The sequence below is a fragment of the Sorex araneus genome, chromosome 1 (genome assembly GCF_027595985.1).
Source record: "Sorex araneus isolate mSorAra2 chromosome 1, mSorAra2.pri, whole genome shotgun sequence".
NCBI classification, from domain to species: Eukaryota; Metazoa; Chordata; class Mammalia; order Eulipotyphla; family Soricidae; genus Sorex; species Sorex araneus.
In genome coordinates, this window is record NC_073302.1 from 378,336,688 (window position 1) to 378,359,563 (window position 22,876).

At 38.4% G+C, this 22,876-nt stretch overlaps 1 protein-coding gene across 1 annotated transcript in view; it reads right to left on the reverse strand.

Moving 5' to 3' along the window:
- SCIN (scinderin) overlaps positions 1 to 22,876 on the reverse strand; it is an 86,573-nt gene that overhangs the window by 53,534 nt on the left and 10,163 nt on the right. The window contains exons 3-4 of the mRNA XM_004602219.2: positions 20,820 to 20,981; positions 4,019 to 4,168 (exon numbers count right to left, since the gene is read on the reverse strand). Coding sequence (XP_004602276.1) covers positions 4,019 to 4,168; positions 20,820 to 20,981 — 312 coding nt within the window. The remainder of the gene's footprint in view (positions 1 to 4,018; positions 4,169 to 20,819; positions 20,982 to 22,876) is intronic.

The following is a 22,876-nucleotide window of genomic DNA, read 5'->3' on the forward strand; positions in this document are numbered from 1 at the left end:
TGCTGGGCTCTCTGAGAGAGACAGAGGAATTGAACCCGAGTCAGCTGCGAGCAAGGTAAACACCCTACCTGCTGGGCTATCGCTCCATATAAACCATCTAAAATGTAAAGGACCAAACATGATGGCATCCCAGTAATCGTATTTCAAACCATGATGCCCAAAAGTAGAGAGAGAGTAAGAAGGAAATTCCCTGCCACAGAGGCAGGGGATGGGGTGGGGTGGGGGTGGTGGGAGGGATACAGGGGACATTGATGGTGCGAAATGTACGCTGGTGGAAGGACAGGTGTTCGATCATTGTATGACTGAAAATCAATCATGAAAGCTTTGTAACTTTATCCCATGGTGATTCAATAATAACAATAACAATAAGAATAACAATACTACTACTACTACTACTACTAATAATAATAATAATAAAACATCTGAAATGTCAGGCTCTTCTTGTAGGTTAAGGGTGACTTAACTTGCAATTTCCATGTACACAATAACAAACCAACACACAATTATGAAAACATATATTTTCAGTTACTGGAGCTTGAATGACTTTCTTCTCATTTAATTGGATTATGCACTATTGCTGATTCTTATATATATATATACATGTATATATATATTTATATATATATATATACACACACATGTATATACACACACACACTCTGCCAGCATCAGCGAGGGAAGAATTGTGGGAAGTCTTTCCTGGGAGGCCCCCAATCTCTGTGACACGTTCTCTGGGAGCCCCCTTCCCAGAGTACCTTTGGGGAATCCCAGCCCACCCCTGTCCTCCAGCTGGAACTGCAGGGTGAGTTCTGCTGGAGCTTCTCCCTGCTCTGCCTTTAGCTCAGAGTCTAGTGCTCTTTGGTGGAATGATAGCACAGCGGGTAAGGCGTTTGCCTTGCACGCGGCCCACCTGGGTTCTATTTCTCCATCCCTCTCGGAGAGCCTGGCAAGCTACCGAGTGTATCCGCCTGCACGGCAGAGCCTGGCAAGCTACCTGTGGCATATTGGTATGCCCAAAACAGTAACAACAAGTCTCAAAATGGAGATGTTACTGGTGCCTGCTCGAGCAAATCCATGAACAACGGGATAGCAGTGCTACAGTTGTTGCACTCACATCACCCAAACTTTAACAACATGTTCATGATATCCTATAGAATGTCTTATTGACTCCTGCCAAAATAGAACAATCTTCACACTTTTTTCTATATGAATACTTTTTTGTAAGCATATTCAGCAGTTTTTCATAACAGACAATTCGAAATATATAATTCAGTTGTGTTTTTGGACAGGGATTGGGGCTTGAGATGGAAACATCCCAAATTTGGTGATGGGAAGGTGAAATGATGGTGGAATTGGTGTTTGAATAGTAAACGTAATCAAATATTGTGAACAAACTTATAGAATAAAAAAAATTAAAACATGTTCACCAAAAAAAAAAAAATCCACCCCCCACTAAATCCAACCTAAACAAGTTTACCAGATGGTTTAAATTTAAAATAAAACTTAATTTAATTTATTTTATTTCATAAAACTTTAAATTCAGTGACCAGAGACATAGCTCAACAAGCTAGACAATATTCTTTGCCTGTAGAAGCTCTAGGCTCTAACTATATGACTGCTTGTTCCCAGGAGCACCAATGAAGAGAGAACCAAGCGAGTGAATACAGATAGCTGTGGCTCAAAATCTAAACAACAACAAAATTCAATACAAAGTGTTAAACTCATAGGGGGGAAATACATAATATCCCAAGAAATTAGAGAAATGAAAACACAAAGAGATATCATTAAATGTGAAATTGTTTTAAAATGGTACCAAAAAAGTAAATCCTGACATAAATCTGTACACTTTTGATTTAATACAGTGCTGATGCAAGAAAGTACACTATCACATTGTCAACTTCCTGGCACACTATCAATGTTTATATAAGTGCAGGGTGAATAAATGAGAATCATTTTACCAATGTGGATCAAGACACCTGCGTATGACTGTATCTGTTGACTGATATTCTTAAGGGAATATATCTAAGGTATAGAATCAGATATTCAGTGCAGTTTTATTGAAGAGGAAAAGCTGATCACAACTAATGTCCTAGTCTTATATAATATTTAAGGAAATGATGTGGTGACAAAGATCATGGACTGGAGTGATAACACAGCAGGTAGGGCGTTTGCTTGCATGCAGCCCACCTGGGTTCGATTCCTCTGTCCCTCTCGGAGAGCCCGGCAAGCTACCGAGAGTATCTTGCCCGGACAGCAGAGCCTGGCAAGCTATCGTGGTGTATTCGCGATATGCTAAAAACAGTATCAACAAGTCTCACGATGGACACATTACTGGTGCCTGCTCTAACAAATCAATGAACAACGGGATGACAGTGACAGTGACAAAGATTATGGGGTTAATTTTAAATTGACTATCTTGCCTATCATTCTTATTTACAATGTTTGAAATACTTAAAATATTTGTGTATTGTATCTCTTAGAATAAGATTTTATTTCATTCTTTTAATAAAACTCTAATTGTAAATTTCAATACTCACTTTATTTTTCAAAAAATTGTAACTATGTTGCCTATTATTCTTATTTAAAATTAAAATATTAGTTGGAAATGATTACTCTGAACAAGAACTGAGTGCTGATAAGCGGTAAAGGGATATACATGATAATCTTTCAGTAACTGTATTGCAAACCTTAATGCCCCAAAGGAGGGAGAGGAAGGAAGAGAGAGAGAGAGAAGAAAAATGCCGGCCATAGAGGCAGGTGGGGGGTGTTGGTGGGAGAAACTGGTCGTGGAAAATATACACTGGTGAAGGGATGGGTGTTGCAACACTGTATGACTGAAACCCAATCATGAATAAGTTTGTAACTGTGAAAAATAATATTAAAGATAATTGAACTTAAAAAATAAAATTTTTAAAATACTTAAAATATTTGTGTATTTTATCTGATTCTTTTAATTTAATGTTAATTGTAAAATTGAAGAATGTCAGTTTTTTCAAAAAAAATCTAAAATTCAGATTAATAGATTATTGTATTTTATAATCAGCCTTAAAAATGTTAGCCATCTCTCGCAAAAAAGCACAGTAGAGATGACATCTGTACCTATATGTTCATTTCAGCATTGTTCACAATAGCCAAAATCTGGAAACAATCTAAGTGCCCGAAAAAAGATGATTGGTTAAAGATAGTTTGGTCCATCTGCACAATGGAATACTATGCAGCTATTAGGAGAGATGAAGTCATGAAATTTGCTTATAAGTGGATAGACATGGAGAGTATCATGCTACATGAAATGAGTCAGAAAGAGAGGGACAGATATAGAAGGACAGTACTCATATGTGGAATATAAAATAACATAACACGAGCCCCAAGGACAGTAGATATAAGGGCCAGGAAGATTGCTCCATAGCTGGAAATCTGCTTCATAAGATTTCCATGGAAATAGAGAAGCTGGAATAGAGAAGGGACCACTAAAAAAATGATGGTTGGAGGAATTGGTCGGGATGGGAGTTGTGTGCTGAAAGTAGATAGAGGACCAAACACGATAACCTCTCAGTATCTGTATTGCAAACCATAATGCCCAAAAGTAGAGAAAGAGTATGGGGAATATTGTCTGCCGTGGAGGCCATGGGAGGGTGGGAAAGGTGGGGGTATACCAGGGATATTGGTGGTGGGGAATGTGCACTGGTGAAGGGATGGGTGTTCGATCACTGTGTGATTGTAACTCAAACATGAAAACTTGTAACTATGTCTCATGGTGAATCAATAAAATAAAATTTTAAAAAACGTCAGCCATCTCTTTGTTCTCATAACAAATAAAATAGGAATACGGCCTCCACTGAGAAAACACTGTTGAAGGAACATTCTATTTTCTTCATTTCATCACTTGGATAGACTTGGTATTTCCTATTGCTTTATCTTAGCCTGAATATTAGATAATTTAATGCTCCCCACCCTTCCCTACAGACATGCACAGACCTGGCATAGAAACTGTCTGAAAAAGCAACACATGTCATGATACCTCTGTAAGCTCTCTTGGTTCACTTCCATCTTCCACCACAATGAGTTGTGCTCTTCCTTTGCGCTCATTGTCTCGAATGCCAGTAGCAACCTGGTTTGCCTTCACACGCTCATATTTGTTGCATGAGGCCCCACACCACTGGTAAATTTCCTAAAATAAAGAGACAGATATTTTGATTTCAGGAATTGTGAAGATTCTGGTATAATAGTCATAATGATTAATAAAGAAAACCATAAGTTTATAAAAATAAAATTAAAATTACTAGTTGCTGAGGTGAAAATGAATAACATTTTATTTACATTGCATCTTGTGTCTTTTTGTTTTAGATAACAGTTTGAAAGTAAACATTTTGTGCAGAAAAGACATCTGAAGTCCCATGTTCACTGCAGCTCTATGTACAATAGCCAAAATATGGAAACAACCCAAATGCCCGTGAACAGGTGACTGGATAACAAAACTAGGGGCACATCTACCCAAATGGAGCACTTCTGAGCCAAAACATAAAATAAAGTCATGCGATTTGCTGCATTGTGGATGGATCTGAAGAATACAGTGTTGAATGAAATCAGTCCAGGGGTGAGAGGAAAAGATTCAGAGTGACCTCTCTCATATGTGGGATATAAAGAAACGTCCACAGATACAAAGAGCGGGAGAACTGATCTTCAGTAGAAAGCTTGCACTGGGTAAGGGGATAAATTAGGGAAGAGAACACTGGGACAATGTGAGGGGGGGTGCGGAAAGTGCCTGCTATAAAGACAGGCTGGGTGTAGCAGGAAAACTGGGGGCATTGGTGGAGGGTAGTGGGCTCTGATGAAAGGATTGGTGGTGGTGGAACAATATAAGCCTGAAACTCAATCATAAGGAGTAACTAATAGTGATAAATTATTGATGACCACAAAAATTTACATAAAAATTTTTTGGGGAGGGGCACATCTGACAGTGCTCAGGAATGGCCCATGGTGTTACTCTGAGATCATCTACAGTACCAAGTATTAAAACCAGGGTCAGCCATATGCACAACAAGAGCCTTCTAGTTCTACACTATCCAGTTCAAAACTTCCATAAAAAAGTGACAATGATCTTTTAGGGGGCCTACCAAGCAGTGTGTACTCAGAGGCCTGGAGGCTGTTTTAGAGATCCTTGGCCAATGGGCCTGAGGGCTCAGTGCTGGGATTAATGGGTGCTGCTCAAGTTCTGTGGTGCTGGTGACCACCAGTGCCAACCTAGCAGTGCCAGGAATACCACAGTCTTTCATTGCAATGTTCAGGGAACTCCAGGGATATAACAGATGGCACGCCACAACAATCTAATCAGAGTCGGCCTGCTGATGTTTCCCCAGCCCCGGCAATTTTTTTTCTTTTTTTCTTTTTGCTTTTTGCTCACACCCATTGAGGCTCAGGGGTTTCCCCTGGTTCTGCATTCAGGAATTACTTCTGGAGGTGCCTGGGGACCATATGGGATGCCGGGGATTGAACCTGGGTCAGCCCTGTGCAAGGCAAACACTCTACTGGCTGTACTATTGCTACAACCCCAATTCTTTTACTAAAAAAAATTTATTATTGCTGAGGAGGTTAAGAAGTTTACTTTTCATGCAGCCAACTGGGTTTTGGTCCTCAGCACTACATATGGTCCTCTCAGTACTGTTAGGATCTGCTGGGCCAGAGAAGCCTACATTGCCCTATCCCAACACTGAATTGGATCTCCAGGACCCATGAGCCCTAGCCAAGAGCAAAATAAATGAATTATTAAAGAGATTAGAGACTCATAAAGAAATGAATACAGATTGAGTTGGGATGTGTGGGCAACTCCAAAACTAAAGTGTATTTTAACAATTCCTGTACAAAGCCATAAAATGAATTAATACATTTAACACAGAAATATTGCTAATTTTAATGAAAAATTCACTAAGAGAAGAAAAAACCCAAATGCTCAGAATTTTTATTACTATATGACTATGTTAGTGAGATGTTCAAAAGATATGAATGAAATGCTTAATGATAGTTAAGCATACTATAGGTAATAGTTATATAAATTGTGATATGTAGGAAAACAGTTATGCTATAATGTAGAAATTTAGACAAGATGACAGAATAATAGTTTGATGTAGCACAAAGCAAACAGATTACAGCTATTTAGATGAAAATATTACATACTTTAGAGCAGGTATTGATTCTCAAGGTATAAAGACACAAATGTAAGATAATGTTAAAATATTATTTTCACCGTTAAATGTGGTTTAATGAAATCAAGGAGAATTTATTAGAACTCAAGTCTCAGGTGTGAGAACAGGTTTTAACTACATATTATTCGGTATAAACTCACAAAGGCTTTGTTTGAGACTGTTTGCTATCTTACCCCCCAAAATGATGCCTGCTTTTAGGATCAGGAAATTTCCATTTCTAGAAATCTGCAGAACAGCAATATTCAAACATAGAATATAAAATCAAAGAAAAAAGGAAAAGTAAATACTCAGCAGTATGGATATGACTAAGTGTGGTTATATGGCTACAACAAACCACTCTTCCTTGGTTAAAAATTGAGAGAAATATTTCAGCACCTATGTAGAAAATTATCCATGGCATACCATGAGAAAGAGAAAGAGAGAGAGAGACAGAAAGAGAGGGAGAGAGGGAGAAAGAGAGAGGGAATAAGACAAAGTCACGGAAAATAAAGTTCTATTTAGGTAGAAATGAAAATATAGGGTCTGGTTCTATGTTTGCAAAGAATGATTTGCAAAGATGCGTACCTTCAACACATGGGGAGGGGCATGTGATCATAGAAAGCAAGGCTTCAACATTTATTATTTCCTTTTGTTTGTTTGTTTTTCATTTTTGGGTCACACCTGGCGATGCACAGGGGTTACTCCTGACTCATGCACTCAGGAATTACTCCCGGCATGCTCAGGGGACCATATGACATGCTGGGAATCAAACTCCGGTTGGCCGTGTACAAGGCAAAAGCCTTACCTGCTGTGTTATCACTCCAGCCCCAACATTTATCATTTCTAAGGTCATTTATTTTCTCCTATTTTTATGTCATGAGCATTTACTAGGAATCTATGATGAGTTAGTTGTTGTAAATAGAGAAATGAGGAAATTAGCTGAAAGGACTGTCATGCAGAGAACTAATGCTCACAATAATTACACTACTCATGGTTTTCAAAACATGGCTCCTTCTTTATGGGCTTCGTTGGTCAGTCTTGGATCACTGTATCACTGTATCACTGTCATCCTGTTGCTCATTGATTTCCTCAAGCAGGCACCAGTAACGTCTCCATTGTGAGACTTGTTGTTACTGTTTTTGGCATATCGAATACGCCACAGGTAGCTTGCCAGGCTCTGCAGGGCAGACGACATACTCTCAGTAGCTTGCTGGGCTCTCCAAGAGGGGTGGAGGAATTGAACCCAGGTTGGCCACGAGCAAGGCGAATGCCCTATCTGCTGCACTATAGGGGTTGCATAGTGGTTAAGTGTGAGAAAAAGAAATCCAGTAATCAGACTCTTGAGATGTAACCCTGGGTTGGCAATTTTTAAGAGTACCTAAATTAACAGCAAAATAGAAGAGCACCCACTACTTCAAAGAAACGGGCTCTTCTCTCTGATTGCAAGACATTGCCAGTCCAGAACAGTTCCCTTACTCAAAAATAATGTACCAAGTAGTGAAATGGAGCAGGATCACTTGTAGGCCCAAAGGCATCTCTGAAAATCTCTTTGATCACTCCCTCTGTGTTTCTGATAGTCTTTATTCCATTTCCTATTTAGGAATAAAATATTCAGTGGGTTAGGGATGTGGTTCAGAGACGTGAATATCCCTGGGTTCTATCACAGTATTGCCCCCTTCCAAAAAGAAAAAATCAAGTCTATAAAGACTAGTAAAACTAGTAAAATGAGGGCCAGAGTGATAGTACAGTGGGTGATGCACTTACACAAGGCTGACCTGGGTTCAACTCCAGCACGCTAACCCATCTGGTTCTCCAGTCCCACCAGAAATGATCCCTGAGCATCAAGTCAGGAGCAAGCCCTGAGCACATCCACATGTAGCCAATAAAAAAAAAGTTAAGGAAGGAAAATGAAACTTAGCTATGATTTGCAAGTCCACTCATCCCAGACCCTGATCTAGTTATACTGCATGGTCATTGGCTATTTCTTTTCTTTTTATTCGAGAAACGTGCACTTTTTTAAAAAAATTATTCTTTTATTGAAACACCAGGTGGAAAGTTACAAAGCTTTCAGGTTTAAGTCTCAGTTATACAATGCTCGAACACCCATCCCTTCACCAAACGTGCACTTTTGACATTATTTCTTTCTCATCTCTTCTATAGCTATGCATCTGAAAATGAGGCTCAGATTGGAGGTAATTTGAATACCACGCTCAAGTTAGAATTATAAAGAGTGAAAATAAATGGTTCATAAGAATCAGTCAGTACCTAATCACTACGCATTTACATTAAGTGGTGAAGGAAGAAGGTGATTTTTAAAAATACAGTTATCTGAGTCCAGTCCTTAGGAACTTTCAGTAATCTTCTGGTCAGTCTTGTTTACTGACAGCTCCCGAGGTGATTTTAGCTTTCAGCGTGGGCTGAGAACCCCTGCTTATGGACCTGAGCAGGTCATTAGCAGGTCAGTACAGTAAATCTATACTTTTAATGTCCCACTGGTGCCAAGCAGTCTGTTTTACAGTGTAATACTAGACTCTGAACACTTATTTTTTTTTTTTATTGAGGTTGGAGAGATAGCACAGAGGGTTGGGCGTTTGCCTTGCATGCAGCCGACCCGGGTTTGATTCCTTTGTCCCTCTGGGAGAGCCCGGTAATTATTATACTGAGGTATATTTGGCATATACCAAGAGTATATGCCAAAAGCAGTAACAAGTCTCACAATGGAGATGCTACTGGTGCCAGCTTGAGCAAATCGATGAGCAATGGGATGAGAGTGACAGTGAAACAGTGTTTTTTTTTTATTGAGGTACTGCAATTTACAAAGTTATTCATAGCACTCAACTTTACAATCAGTCATGATTAAATTCCATTTGTATAGTTTCCCCGAACTCAAATCTCAACCTCATCACGCCAGTATCAAAGATCACTGCCACCTGGGCTCTGAGGCTATATGAGATGCCAGGGAACAAACTCGGACAAACCACATTGCAAGGCAAATGCCATAACTGCTATATATGAGTCTTTGTAGGTTTGAGAAAACAAATGCTCACTATTTACATAGCATCAAAGATAGGAAGATCAGCAGTCAGTTCTTTGGATTTAGCAGTCTTATTAGCAAGCTTCCTTACTGACTTGCTCCTTATTTTAAAATCATCTAACAAGTGTTTATGTTCTTCCTAACTTAGGTCTATACTTAACAGTAGTATACTATGTACTTAGTAATATACTAGTATATCTCACCTACTTCAAAGAGTTATGTAAAATCATATTAAATTTTATTAGCATCTGCAAAGTATTATGGGCACTTGGCAAATTACATATTGAATATAATTGTAATTTAGCCAATATTATTAAAATTTTATAATAGTCTATGGATCCCCAGAGTTTTCATATAATATAAATTTGGGTTGGAAGCTTTTATTTGCTGTAATAATTAAACTATAGAAAATATTCACTATATATTAGAAACAACAGTTTTTCTCTTTAATGTAGCATATAAACATATATATAAATTATTCATAATAAACTTTAAAGAAATGAAAATGTGCAAAGCCATAGAAATTTATGTTTTTTTATATGCTTGCCTTTCCTGTGGGGAACCCTGAAGCATAGTTGGATATAAACTCCCCAGACCCATAACAAATCCCCCCAAAATAATTTTTTAAATAGGATTTTCCTTTGAACTCAGATGGCTAAATTATTTTTGAAAATGTTACTGTAAACTCATTAACCAGGAGAAATGGATGCTTTGTACTATGCTTAAGTTTTTCTTTTATTGCCTTCATGTTGAATATTATTTTTGAAAATATTGAAATTATTTTTGTAAAAAGTCTTTTCTGCAATTTTTACAAAAGTGACATACTCATGTTTATTAGACTTAGGTTGCTGTTATTGTTGTTGTTTGTTTTTTTCTTTATGTCTGATCTCAGTCCAGGACCTCTGACACACTCTGAAAATAAGACTAGATCCTAGACATGAGGTTAATTCAATAAGAACTTCAATAACATATGGACTTCAGCTAAAAATTGCTAAAACTTCAAATTATTTAGACACTCATATTAAAAACCCCTTTCAGTCAATTCTCATGACCTTTTATCCAAATATAGTTTATTTGATTATGGCAATACACATTCAAGTGTGCTTTAAAATTTTAAATACAATTTTAGAAATTTAATACATATGGGCAATTTATTTTACCATGAGTGGATGACATATTTAAGGCCATATTCTTTTTTCAACTTTAAAAAATGGACTTTTAAAAAATTTAATCTGCAGCATCATCATTTACAATAATAGAGCTTCCTGTATACAAGGGTCCGACACCATACCTTCCACTAAAGTATCCACTTCCCTTGAGTATTCTCTCAGCACCTGCTCCCTACCCCACCCCCATACATAGTCATGGTTAGCTCTGTTCTGTTGATCAGTCCTTGTTTTCTGCTGCTTTTGGCCCTCTGTGGGTCTAATGCACATATAAGAGGTCATTCTGTATTAGTCCTTCTCACACTCAGCTAGCTTCACTCAGCATGATACTCCCCAGACCAACAGAGTGCCATGGCCCTGAAATATATGTGGACCTTTATATTACTAGAAAGACATAAAGCCAAACACAGAATCTAATCAGAGGTAGTTAGTTAAGATGGCCTCAGCACTGCACAAGGAGATTGCGTGCAACTGTTTTGCAAATCCTCTCCTGTAATTCAACTTCCTTTAATTCAATTTCTTTTAAAGTATAAACCTCAAAATACAGCCAAACCTCAGCCAGACCTCTTCTCTGGAAAGGAAATAACATCAGAAAAAAAGCAAAAGCAATGCATAATAATGCCCTTGAAAGGAAGTAATATTTTAAAAGCTGAGTTTAAGGGAGCTCCCGAACAGTCCTTGTGATGTTGACTCATAACATGTGTAAGAAATTCAGCACAGACTTGACATTCTTTTGTCCTTTTCTAATTTATTTATTATGAATGCACTTAAATTATATAAAAGAAGGGGTTCCGACTTTCCATCCTTGGCTCTACTACTGTTACTTTTACTATCCAATAGCACAACGGCAGGGCGTTTGCCTTGCATGAGGCCAACACGGGTTGGATTCCTCCGCCCCTCTTGGAGAGCCTGGCAAGATACCGAGAGTATCTCGCCCACATGGCAGAGCCTGGCAAGCTACCTGTGGCGTATTCGATATGCCAAAAACAGTAACAACAAGTCTCACAATGGAGATGTTACTGGTACCCGCTCGAGCAAATCTATGAGCAACGGGATGACAGTGACAGTGACAATGACATCTTCACATTAGATTGAGTTTAGTTTAAGAGTTCCTCCAGATATCCTCCTAGGCTGAGGTTCTCTAAGCATAGCTTTAAAATTATAGTGACTTGCGAAATAGCTCCAGGAATCTATCTTTTAAAAATGTTAAACCTTATATAAATAAAGACTTTTATTTGAGGGTGAGGAGGATAACAAAATACTTAAAGACCATTTGATAGTTTTTCTAAGACAAGTCAAACTCGTTATTCAAAGAAATACATACTATATACCATGCATGACATCATATATCATATATATTATGTATATTATATATAATATATACACACAGCAAGTCATAATAAAACAATTCATTTTAGGATCACTTATTTGTGAAGTTGCATATCTTGCCTATGTCTATGTTTCTTGTGGGTACTCTGGTTTCCTCTCACATTCCAAAGAAGTACACATAGGCTCACTGGCATCTCAACTGTCCCCATCTGAGTAAGGGTGTGAGTTTGGGTTTGTCTGTGAGTTAGCCCAGAGTGGGTTTCTGTTTTGCTTCAGGAGCTGTTCATATAGGTACTGGGTTCCCACAAGCCTGAACAGAAATAGGCAGGCTATAACCAAAGGAAATACACAAATTGCTGTTCAGAATTAGTGTTTTTGATTTTATTTTTAAAAATTAGTAGCTTTGGCAAATGAAAATATACTGTGTAGGAACTTAACTCTCGTTTATATCAATTTTCTAACAATTAAAGAAGATTTCTTATACTTGTTTTGCATAAGGTGACAATTTTCAAGAATCAGTTGATAATGTTATGCGGACTTAATCGATGTGTCTTTAAAAATGCCCTGAGTGAAGGATCACAGAGGATTGGAATGAGCACACAGGACCACTTGAATACTGCATAGAAATGAGGGCAGAGCACTGACAAGAGGAGAGAGATTCAGGGACACTGAGAAGATTATAGGTACAGACTTGACATATACAGTCTTGGCATACAGTTACCTCACTCGCTATTTTTCATCTTCTTTATCCTCAACACATACTAAGCACATAACAGAAGCCAGTTATCCCTTAGTTTCATCACAAAGCAAACTTTAGCAATGTAAGATTAGGTTAGGTTGTCTTTTGTTGTGGTGTCACTGTTCTCCCTTCATAAATGCAGTTGAAACCACTGCTTTGTGTTGACAAATTTAACCAGAGCCCAAAAAAGGCTTTGCTCTGAGTCTTGTCTTAAAATTAGCATTTCAAGTTTCAGCAAAGACAAACATCTGAAAGTCAGCATAGTTTTAATTAAAAGGAGATTAATTGGGGCTGGAGCGATAGCACAGTGGGTAGGGCATTTGCCTTGCACGCGGCCGACCCGGGTTCTAATCCCAGCATCCCATATATGGTCCCCTGAGCACCGCCAGGAGTAATTCCTGAGTGCAGAGCCAGGAGTAACCCCTGTGCATCGCCGGGTGTGACCCAAAAACCAAAAAAAAAAAAAAAAAGGAGATTAATTTGGCTCAAGGTTGTAACTTTCTGTACAGAGTGGGATGATTAGTCCAGTTTCAAAAGTTGAGAATGAGAGTCTAGCATTAGGTGTCTGAATTTTTATCGGAATCAGAGAGAAGGCAATAGTGGGAAATGGGGTAAGATGAGTTCGTGTGGCACAAGGAAGGTGTGATAACTAGAAAATTACAAAGGAATCAGAAAAACTTCATAACGTGCAATGAAATTTTTAGAAAAACCTAGGGCACTTTCCCTCTCACATATTTGTCATTCGTCCAAGTAAATCAGCAAAGAATGACCTTGGATGATGTTAGGGTAGCAGAACCTATGGGTCTAATACAGTGGAACAGTCCTACCCATAATACAACTAGAGAGGGAGAATAGTGAAACTGAGTATCTGTTCACCGGAAGGGTGTTGTAGTGAATATGTGGGTGAATTTCAAGGCCAAAATATTTGGGCCATGAATATTTCAAACCCCAATACTAAGGAATGAATGAAATGAGTTTACAGAGAGAGAGAGAGAGAGAGAGAGAGAGAGAGAGAGAGAGAGAGAGAGCGCTTGTCATAGAGGCAGGCGGGACAGGGGTGTAGTCCAGGGAAACTGAAGACGTTAATAGTGGGAAATGTACGCTGGTGGAGGGACAGATGTTGGAACATTATATGACTGAAACATAATCATGAACAATTTTGTAACTGTGTATCTCACTGTAATTCAATTAAAAAATAATAAAGTGAATGGGTGGAATAAGTTTGAATTGCTTTCATCTTAAGCAAATTTCTCCTTTAAAAAGTAATATTTTATTCTTAAACTACTCATGGAATGCAAATCAAAACAACAATGAGATATCATCTCACTCCACAGAGACACACATCAAAAAGAACAAGGCCAACCAGTGCTGGTACAGATGTGGGGAGAAAGGGAGTCTGAAGGAGACTGTTGGAATGTTGGTTGGAATGCTGACTGGTCCAGCCTATTTAGAAAACAATATGGACATTTCTTAAAACACTAGAAATTGGGCTTCCATATGACCCACTATACCACTTCTGGGAATATATTCTGAGGGTGCAAAAATGCACAGTAGAAATGATACCTGCACCAGTATGTTCACTGAAACACTGTTCACTATAGCCAGAATCTGGAAACAGACCAAGTGCCCAAGAACAGACAACTGGTTGAAGAAACTTTAGTCCATCTACACAATGGACTACTATGCAGCTGTTAGGAAAGATGAAGTCATGAAATTTGCTTATAAGTGGATGGTCATGGAGAGTATCTTGCTAAGTGAAATGAGTCAGAAAAAGAGGGACAGACATAGAATTACTGCACACATTTGTGGAATATAAAATATCATAATATGAGACTAACACTCAAGGATAGTAGACACAAGGGCCAGGAATATTGCGCCATGGTCAGAAGCCTGCTTTAAGAGCTGGGGGGAGAAGGCAGTTGGGATAGAGAAGGGATCGCTAAGTCAAAGATGGTTGAAGGGATCATTCTGGATGGAAGATGTGTGCTGCTAAAGTAGATAAAGGACCAAACATGTGGCCTCTCATTATCTGTATTGCAAACCATATTGCCCATGAGTAGAGAGAGTAAGAGGGAAACTGTCTGCTATAGAGGCAGGGGGAGTGGTGGACGGGGTGGGGAGCTAGGGATACTGGGGACACTGGTAGTGGAAAATGTACACTGGTGAAGGGATGGGTGTTCGATCATTGTATGACTGAAACTCAAACATGAAAGCTTTGAAACTGTAGCTCATAGTGATTCAATTAAAAAAATAAAAAAATCCTAATCATGGAAATAATGGAAATAAAAGGAAAAAGATAAAAATCCTTGACAAGGGGCTGGAGCGATAGCATAGAGGGTAGGGCATTTGCCTTGCACGCGGCCAACCCGGGTTCGATTCCCAGCATCCCATATGGTCCCCTGAGCACCGCCAGGGGTGATTCCTGAGTGCAGAGCCAGGAGTAATCCCTGTGCATCGCCAGGTGTGAACCAAAAAGCAAAAAAAAAAAATCCTTGACAAGACAATTTATAGAATGAAAAAATAATTACATCTCTATAAATGTTAATAAACAAAATACAAAATACTTTATGTTAGATATATAATATTATCTTTAGATATTTGAAAATTATTTGAATAACACTAAGTTTGAAGTTTTATACTTTGAACAAGTGATATTAGTCAGTAAATGAACCAGCAATGTGAAAAGAGTGGAGATGCAAGCATCTGATTGGTTACAGGAAAGCTAAGGGTGTACCTAACTTTATTTATTTTTTATTTATTTATTTATTTTGCTTTTTGTGTCAAACCTGGCGATGCACAGGGGTTACTCCTGGCTTTGCACTCAGGAATTACTCCTGGCAGTGCTCAGGGGATCATATGGGATGCTGGGAATTGAACCCGGGTCGGCCGTGTGCAAGGCAAATGCCCTCCCCGCCGTGCTATCACTCCAGCCCCTGTACCTAACTTTAATGGGCTGCGATGTGGGACAGGAAAAGAAGAGGGAGAGGCGATTGAAAACAATAATTGTGCTGAATTTGTTTGTTTTGGAGTCACATCCTCAGTACTTAAGAGTTGCTCCCAGTGGTGCCAGGAATCAAATCTTGACTTCTGGCATGCAAAACACAGTGTGTGATCTCTCTAGCCCCTGAGTTGAATTTGTTTGTTTGTTTGTTTGTTTGTTTGGGGAGGTCATACCCAGGGATGCTCAGGGGTAACTCCTGCTTCTACACTGAGGAATCACTTCTGGTGGTGCTTGGGGGACCAGATGGGATGCCAGGATCGGCTGCATACAAGGCAATTCCCCAACACTACTGTATAATCTCTGACCTCCTGAGTTGAGTTTTTAAGGATGAGATGATACCAGACGCTTTTAGGGGAAAGGTGGCAAAAGGAAGAGGGAATTTGGCTAAGGAGATAATGCACACAACACACAAATGTGGCAATTAGAGAAAAGGTGGCACAAAGTTCTGACACAGTATCAGGATGATGAAGATAAAAAGGAGAGGGTCCAAGAGATATTCCTGAGACAGACTAGACTAGGCAGTTGCTGAATAAAGGCTCAGCACTTGAAAGAAATTGGCAGGATGACCTTACACTTAGCGCTTGAGGATCTGAGTGATAGTGACTCCATTTAGCAGCAAAGGACAGTAAGAAGAGAAGTAATTTAGAATGAGAGAATGAAGTTGTTTAATTAAATTTTTAGACCTACTGAGACATATTTTCATGACATATACAAGTGGAACTAACTAAGAAACAAGTCTAAAATACTGGCAGAGCTCAGGGTAGAAATCTGAGCTAGACCAGAGAACTGAGATGTCAAAGTGGGAGGGAACTCAAAAATTAGAGATTGGTTGTGTTTGCTCAAGAAGATTGATCAGAGATGATCAAAGTGGTGCTCTTAAAATAGAAGCAACCAAACTTGAGGTGCTGGGCAGATCATGTGAAGAATGAAAGACAATGATGTGCAATGGAGAAGGCGCAGGGACCCACAGGGGAGTGAGGATGAAGAAGGACGTAATCAGCAGCACAGGGATCAGCTGGATCAAGGGGTTCACTGGAGTTAGCAGAAGACACTGATGGCCACAGATAGAACTTCAAAGGAATGGTACTAGTGAAAGTTAGAAAAACTGATAAATGCGGAAGTGTTGACTGCTTTTTTTTTTTTCAAAGCAGCATGAATAACCCCGAGATAGGTGAAGGACTATAAATAGCAAGGCAGTAGGTCAGAGCTGTGTAACTGACCAAACAAGTTAATAAGGAAACAGAGTCAGAACATCATGATGACTGACTCACCACAGAAATTTTCTACTCTGACAGAATTAATTCTTCACTAGTGATGGGCCCTTCTGTATTTCAAAAAAAGTTAACTCCAGATCACAAACAAGAATATAGACTTTTTCTCATTATTATTCACATTCTGCAACTACTGATGTTTCTTTGCAATATATTTGGAATTTTATTAATGCAACAAGGCCTCTCATCTTTCAAAATTATGGAAATAATATTAAAATATTTTCCACATTTAAATACATGCATCAAAACATTTTCCCCCCAAATTAGGACTCTAAACTATTAAGACCTTCTCATATTCTGTATTATTTTCTAAAAATACACTATAAGACAATGCTTATCTAAATTATACTTTAAAACATAGATAGATTTCTTTTTTTTTGGCTTTTGGGGTCACACCCGGCGATGCACAAGGGTAACTACTGGTTTTGCACTCAGGAATTACTCCTAGCAGTGGTCAGAGGACCACACGGGATGCTGGGAATTGAACCTGGGTTGGTCACGTGCAAGGCAAACACGCTACCTGCTATACTATCATTCCAGCCCTGTGAATTTATTTAACTGTCAAAGTGATTAAACAGATCATTTCACAGTATTCTTTAGGTGGGAAAGGTTGTATGACCACACAGAGGTTAATATGTATTTTTAAAAGTCCTATAGTAGCAAATGTTTCTAAAGTATATGGCATATCATATTAATAACTGTGGTCTATTATAAAATAAGCTGACTTGCCTCAAACACAGTAAATATAGGAGATTTTGGTTATATATATATATATATTCTTAGTATTGGATAACTAGCTCTAGATGGATGATAGTTATGATATCCAACATACAAACTTTCACATCTGTATAAAAACAAATATTAAGAACCCAGTGCTACCTTCTTTTGTGCCTCTGAAATACAGACAACAGCAATGAAATAATGACTTCAATGTTAGTAAAATATTTTGGCAGAAAATAAAATTTTCTTCCATACCCTTTCTTATTTACTGTGGCACACCCCAAGAAACAAAGTCCTCAGGGTAACTGAGGGAAAGATCTTATCTCATTTAGAGACTTTTGGCAAAAAAACAGCTCTTTAAAGGTTAATAACATAAACATAGATGATGTGAGTGTTTTCTAGTGAAGCGAGAATCCTGCTAGAGTGTTCCTTTGGAGTATTAGAAACTCCTACTTCTACTTCTCATGTAAGATATTATCAGACTTACATACTTTTGCAACAGAGTCATTTTAAATATCTGTGACCAGACATGAAAATAAGAGACAACTTGGAATTATTAAAGGCAATTAATTATAAAAATTCTTGACTTATTATTAAACAAAAGAATATCCTCAAGCCTTATGGTAGAGACTTTGTTCTTAATCTATGAGCCTGAATTTGTGGGCCATACTTTGTCATGCAGATATTACATATAGGAAGAGAGAATGTGTCACTAGAATTAGTATAACTATTATAGCATCCAACTATCTAGTCCACTGCAAAAACTCAAATATTTGTTCAAACAAAATAATAAAAGATTTCACGAATATTATTATTTTCAATAGATTTCCATTCAAATTCGATATAACCAGTTTGGAATTCAGCAGATTCTGAAACATTTGCCAAGAAATTCTAGTGCACACTCATCACTTTTTATATGTGACCAAGTTAGCTTGGGATAGTGAAAAGGAAATGAACTAAATATAAAAAGACACTGGTTATCTATCGTGGGTTACTAATTAATCTGTATTAAGCATGTGACTTACTCTCATTATCTAAGTCTTTTCTCCTCTTATGAAACTGTTTTGATAATTTTCATTTCCACACATGTGATTTATCAGATGAGACTGAATAACAGTCATCTAGGATTACAAGTGGCTCCAGAATTAAGAGTCAAATGGAAAAATAAATGAGGAAGTTAGCGTTCTGAGAGATTAATAACTTGCTTGAGATCAAGAGAAGGTAGTGGAAGGCTGGGTTGAAAGCTATTCATGGGAATTAAAGACATCCTTGCATTTGTGGAGCAGTAACATTAGACATAAAGGGTTTTCTTAGTACATAGATATTTTTAAGGATTAACAGTCATGAATTACATCACAATGGGAAACATTCATCATGTTTAGAGGTCTTGGAGATGACTTAATTAAGTGCCCAAACCTTATGGATGAAACCTGAAATTAAACTTCAATAAAAGCAGAAATCTCCTTTTTTAACAGAAAAGCCTTCTTATACATAAAAAATACTCTTTAAGTCATAAAATGATAGAGGCTATAAAATGTAAGTGTTTGAGATAAAACTTTATAGACATTTATTGTGCATGGTTCTGAGATTGATATAGTGTTTCACAATAATGTGAGCATCTATTTATATAGTTTAGGGTTTTATTTGAAGTAGAATGTAAGAATGGAATAGTATTTCCTATCTAGATCTGAGGGTGGAGGCTTTACCAGGGAAACAGCATTAGCAGTTGAAAGGATTTTTCCATAAAACTTATTGTGGAATTCAGGGTAAGACTAGAGTCATTTGAGCGGTACTATTATGCTCTCAACTGTACCAGAAACTCATTAGACTATAAACTAGCAACAATAAAACCTGACTTTAGAAGGGAATAAGGTTTACAGCTTGGGTCTAAGTGCATTTAATTTCTGTTCAATTGCTAAATTGATATTGCTTAAAGAGAACTTTGTCTCCTTTTCAAAATTCTCAAGGATGTTCCTCTACGCATATGGAATACACTATCAGCTTATGTCTGAAGTTTAGCCACAACATACCACTCAAGGAGAGACAGTTAACCAAAATGTGTAGGTGGGAGTCAGAGACACCTTGGGTTTATCCTGGCTTCAACATTTACTGACTGTGCAACTCAGAATAAATGCCGTGTCATGCTAACTGAAGCAATACAGTCAAATTTACTTTCTCTATAATGCCAACCCAGGCATATTATGGATGATTATTAAAACCATGACTTAAGAGGTGTGAGGAAAATGATTGCCAAGAGGAAAAGAACATCATAAATGAGCTTTGTATTGTCTTGATTTTTTGCTTATGCACGTGGTTTTCAGTATTAAGGAATAACCTGTATTTCTTTTAAAACCTTGTCAAGTTATAAAGACATAACTTGAATCCTAACAACTAGGGTCTTTTACATGAGGTTTTCATGATAATAATGATTAATGAGTATCCCTGACATTAGAAAGATCTCTTCATGGGAAATAAAATGGCAGATGCTGTTCATTCTATTAAGATGATACTTTACATTATTACTTGTGCCTTTTCTTCTAATAAGCCCAGGAGAACTTAAAAATATACAATCGTATGCAATTAGTGTGTGGAAGAGTTTTGCTCCCAAACTCCTCATTTTAAGTTTTAAAAATTTTACTTTCTGGGCTGGAGCAATAGCACAGCAGGGAGGGTGTTTGCCTTCCACGCGCCTGACCTGGGTTTGATTCCCAGCATCCCAAATGGTCCCCTGAGAACCTCCAGGAGTAATTCCTGAGTGCATAAGCCAGGATTAACCCCTGTGCAGAGCCAGGTGTGACCCAAAAAGCAACAAAACAAAACAAACGAACAAAAATTTTACTCTCTGAGAGAATCAAGTCCTCTTGAAAGCAACTTTTTCTCCCCATACAAATTTAAGGACAAAAATAATTAGAGGAAGCTCTGTTCACCAAGAAGAGGAACTGTACTACTATTTAATTTTGGTTCCATGGTAGGAAGAACTAAATCATGACTCAATCGTAGGACCATCAAAGAAAAGAGAAACTTCTGCTTTGTGTCAATGAAAGACTTGCCAGTTACTCATATGATGTGATTGATTCTCACACAGAACTTCTTTCTGATGTATAAAAAAAAAAATCTTTGGGGGCTGGAGTGATAGCACAGTGGGTAGGGCATTTGTCTTGCATGCAGCCAATGCAGGTATGATTCCCAGCATCCCATATGGTCCCCCAAACACCGCCAGGAGTGATTCCTGAGTGCAGAGCCAGGAGTAACCCCTGAGCATCGCTGGTTTGACCCAAAAAGTCAAAAAAGAAAAAATCTTTTTTTTTAACAGTATATCCAATTTGATATGAAGACAACTTCCTTTGCCTTACACTCCCACATGTATCTATAAGACTTACAGCGCCAAGGTCAATGATGAAGCAGTCGCCCTTGTTGAAACTGTTCCAGGTAAGGGGAACTTCCGTGGCCCTGACCACTCTCCGCCCCTTCACATGCAGCAGCCGCTTGGCAGTAAGGTCATTTGTGACAACATGATTGAATCCTGATGCTACACCTCCAGCCTGGTCAGTGGGAGGAAAACAAAACAGAATAGAATGAATGTGCTTCTCAGCCAAACCAAAACATGTCACTTTATGTGCACAGGAATTAAAACTACAGAGAATTCATCAGGGTTTGTTTGCTGGGGTTTATGGCTATTTCTCCTTTTGGCATTATCTAAAATTCCCACTATCAGTGACTGCACTGGAAAAATATGGGGAGTTGTTGGTGGTCAGGTATGAACTGCTCTGGTCCTACACGCTAGGGATATAGCAGAGGTCACACCAGTGGTGCTCGGACACAAATATTCCCATGCTTGCCTGGGCATGTGCATGTACACATACATACACATGTATGCATGTACATGCACGCACATACATGCATACACACACGCACACACACACTCTGTGAACACTTAAGAATATTAGAAATTAATTTGGTGATAACATCTTTTGGGGTTGTGTTGTTGTTGTTGTTGTTATTGTTGTTGTTTGGTCCACACCTGTTGGTTGTCAGGGCCTATTCCTGGCTCTGCCCTCAGGGATCGTTCTTAGTGGGGCTTGGGGGTATATATGGGATGCAAATATTCAAACATAGGTCCCTATGTGCAAGAAAAGTACTCTACCCAGTATATTATCACTCTGACCCCTGTGCTAACATTTTATGCACAAAAATTACATTTTTAACTCAGTGTCAAAGAGTAAACACTTCTTGCATGATACTATTTAAATGAGATAAACTTAATCTCTTAAAAACAAGGAGTGTGCAATGTGAGCCTAACACCCAATAGTAGTAGAGATAAGAACCAGGAGGTCTGCCCCACAGCTTGGAAACTGGCTTCACATGCTGGGGGAAAAGGCAGCAGAGATAGAGAAGGGAACACCTAGTAGAGAAAATTGGGAGGGCCCACTCGGGTTGAAAGATGCGTGCTGAAAGCAGACTATAGACCGAACATGATGGCCACTCAATACCTCTATTGCAAACTACAACATTCAACCGGAGAGAGAGCAAAAGGGAATGCCCTGCAGAAGAGGCAGGGTGGGGTGGTGGGGTTAGGGTGGGGGTAGTGGGAGGGATACCTGGAACATTGGTGGAGGAGAATGGGCACTGGTGGAGGGTTGTAAACGAAACGCAAACATAAAAGTTCATAAGTTTATAACTGTACCTCACGGTGATTCACTAATAAAAATTAAAACTAAAAATAAACATAAAGTGAGATAAAAACAGATTAAAAAAAAAAGGAGTGTGGACCTTTAAATGTGTAACACCATAAAAGGTTTTGCTGACTGACAGATGTCTGGCGTTTGTCACTGACAATCACCCTAAGGTGATTGCACTGGGAAAAGGTGTGATTAACCAAATATTGAATAAGAGGGAGTAATGGAAAGTAATAATCCTCCACAACCCTTAAACCCTTATAATCCTCTAAAATAAACCTCACAGAAAAAAATATCTCAAGTCAGTGAAATGATATAGGAAGATGGGCTGAATCAGTGTGATAGAGAGAGAGATTAAATATAGTTTTTGAGGGGCTGGAGCGATAGCATAGCAGGTAGGGCGTTTGCCTTGCACGCGGCCAACCCAGGTTCGAATCCCAGCATCCCATATGGTCCCCTGAGCATCGTCAGGAGTAATTCCTGAGTGTAGAACCAGGAGTAACCCTTGTGCATCGCCGGGTGTGACCCAAAAAGCAAAAAATAAAATAATAAAAAATATATAGTTTTTGAATATTTGGTAGTGGAAAACTTTGCCTAGTTTCGCTGTTCCAAAGAGATATACTACCACTTCAATTGAGTAACAATAAACTTATCCTGATACCAGTGTGTGACTTTTTATTTATATTGCTGCTGTTGAAATGTGAGATTGCCACGACAGCAAACATCAGCCATTTTATCTTATCTTCATAGGATAATAATGA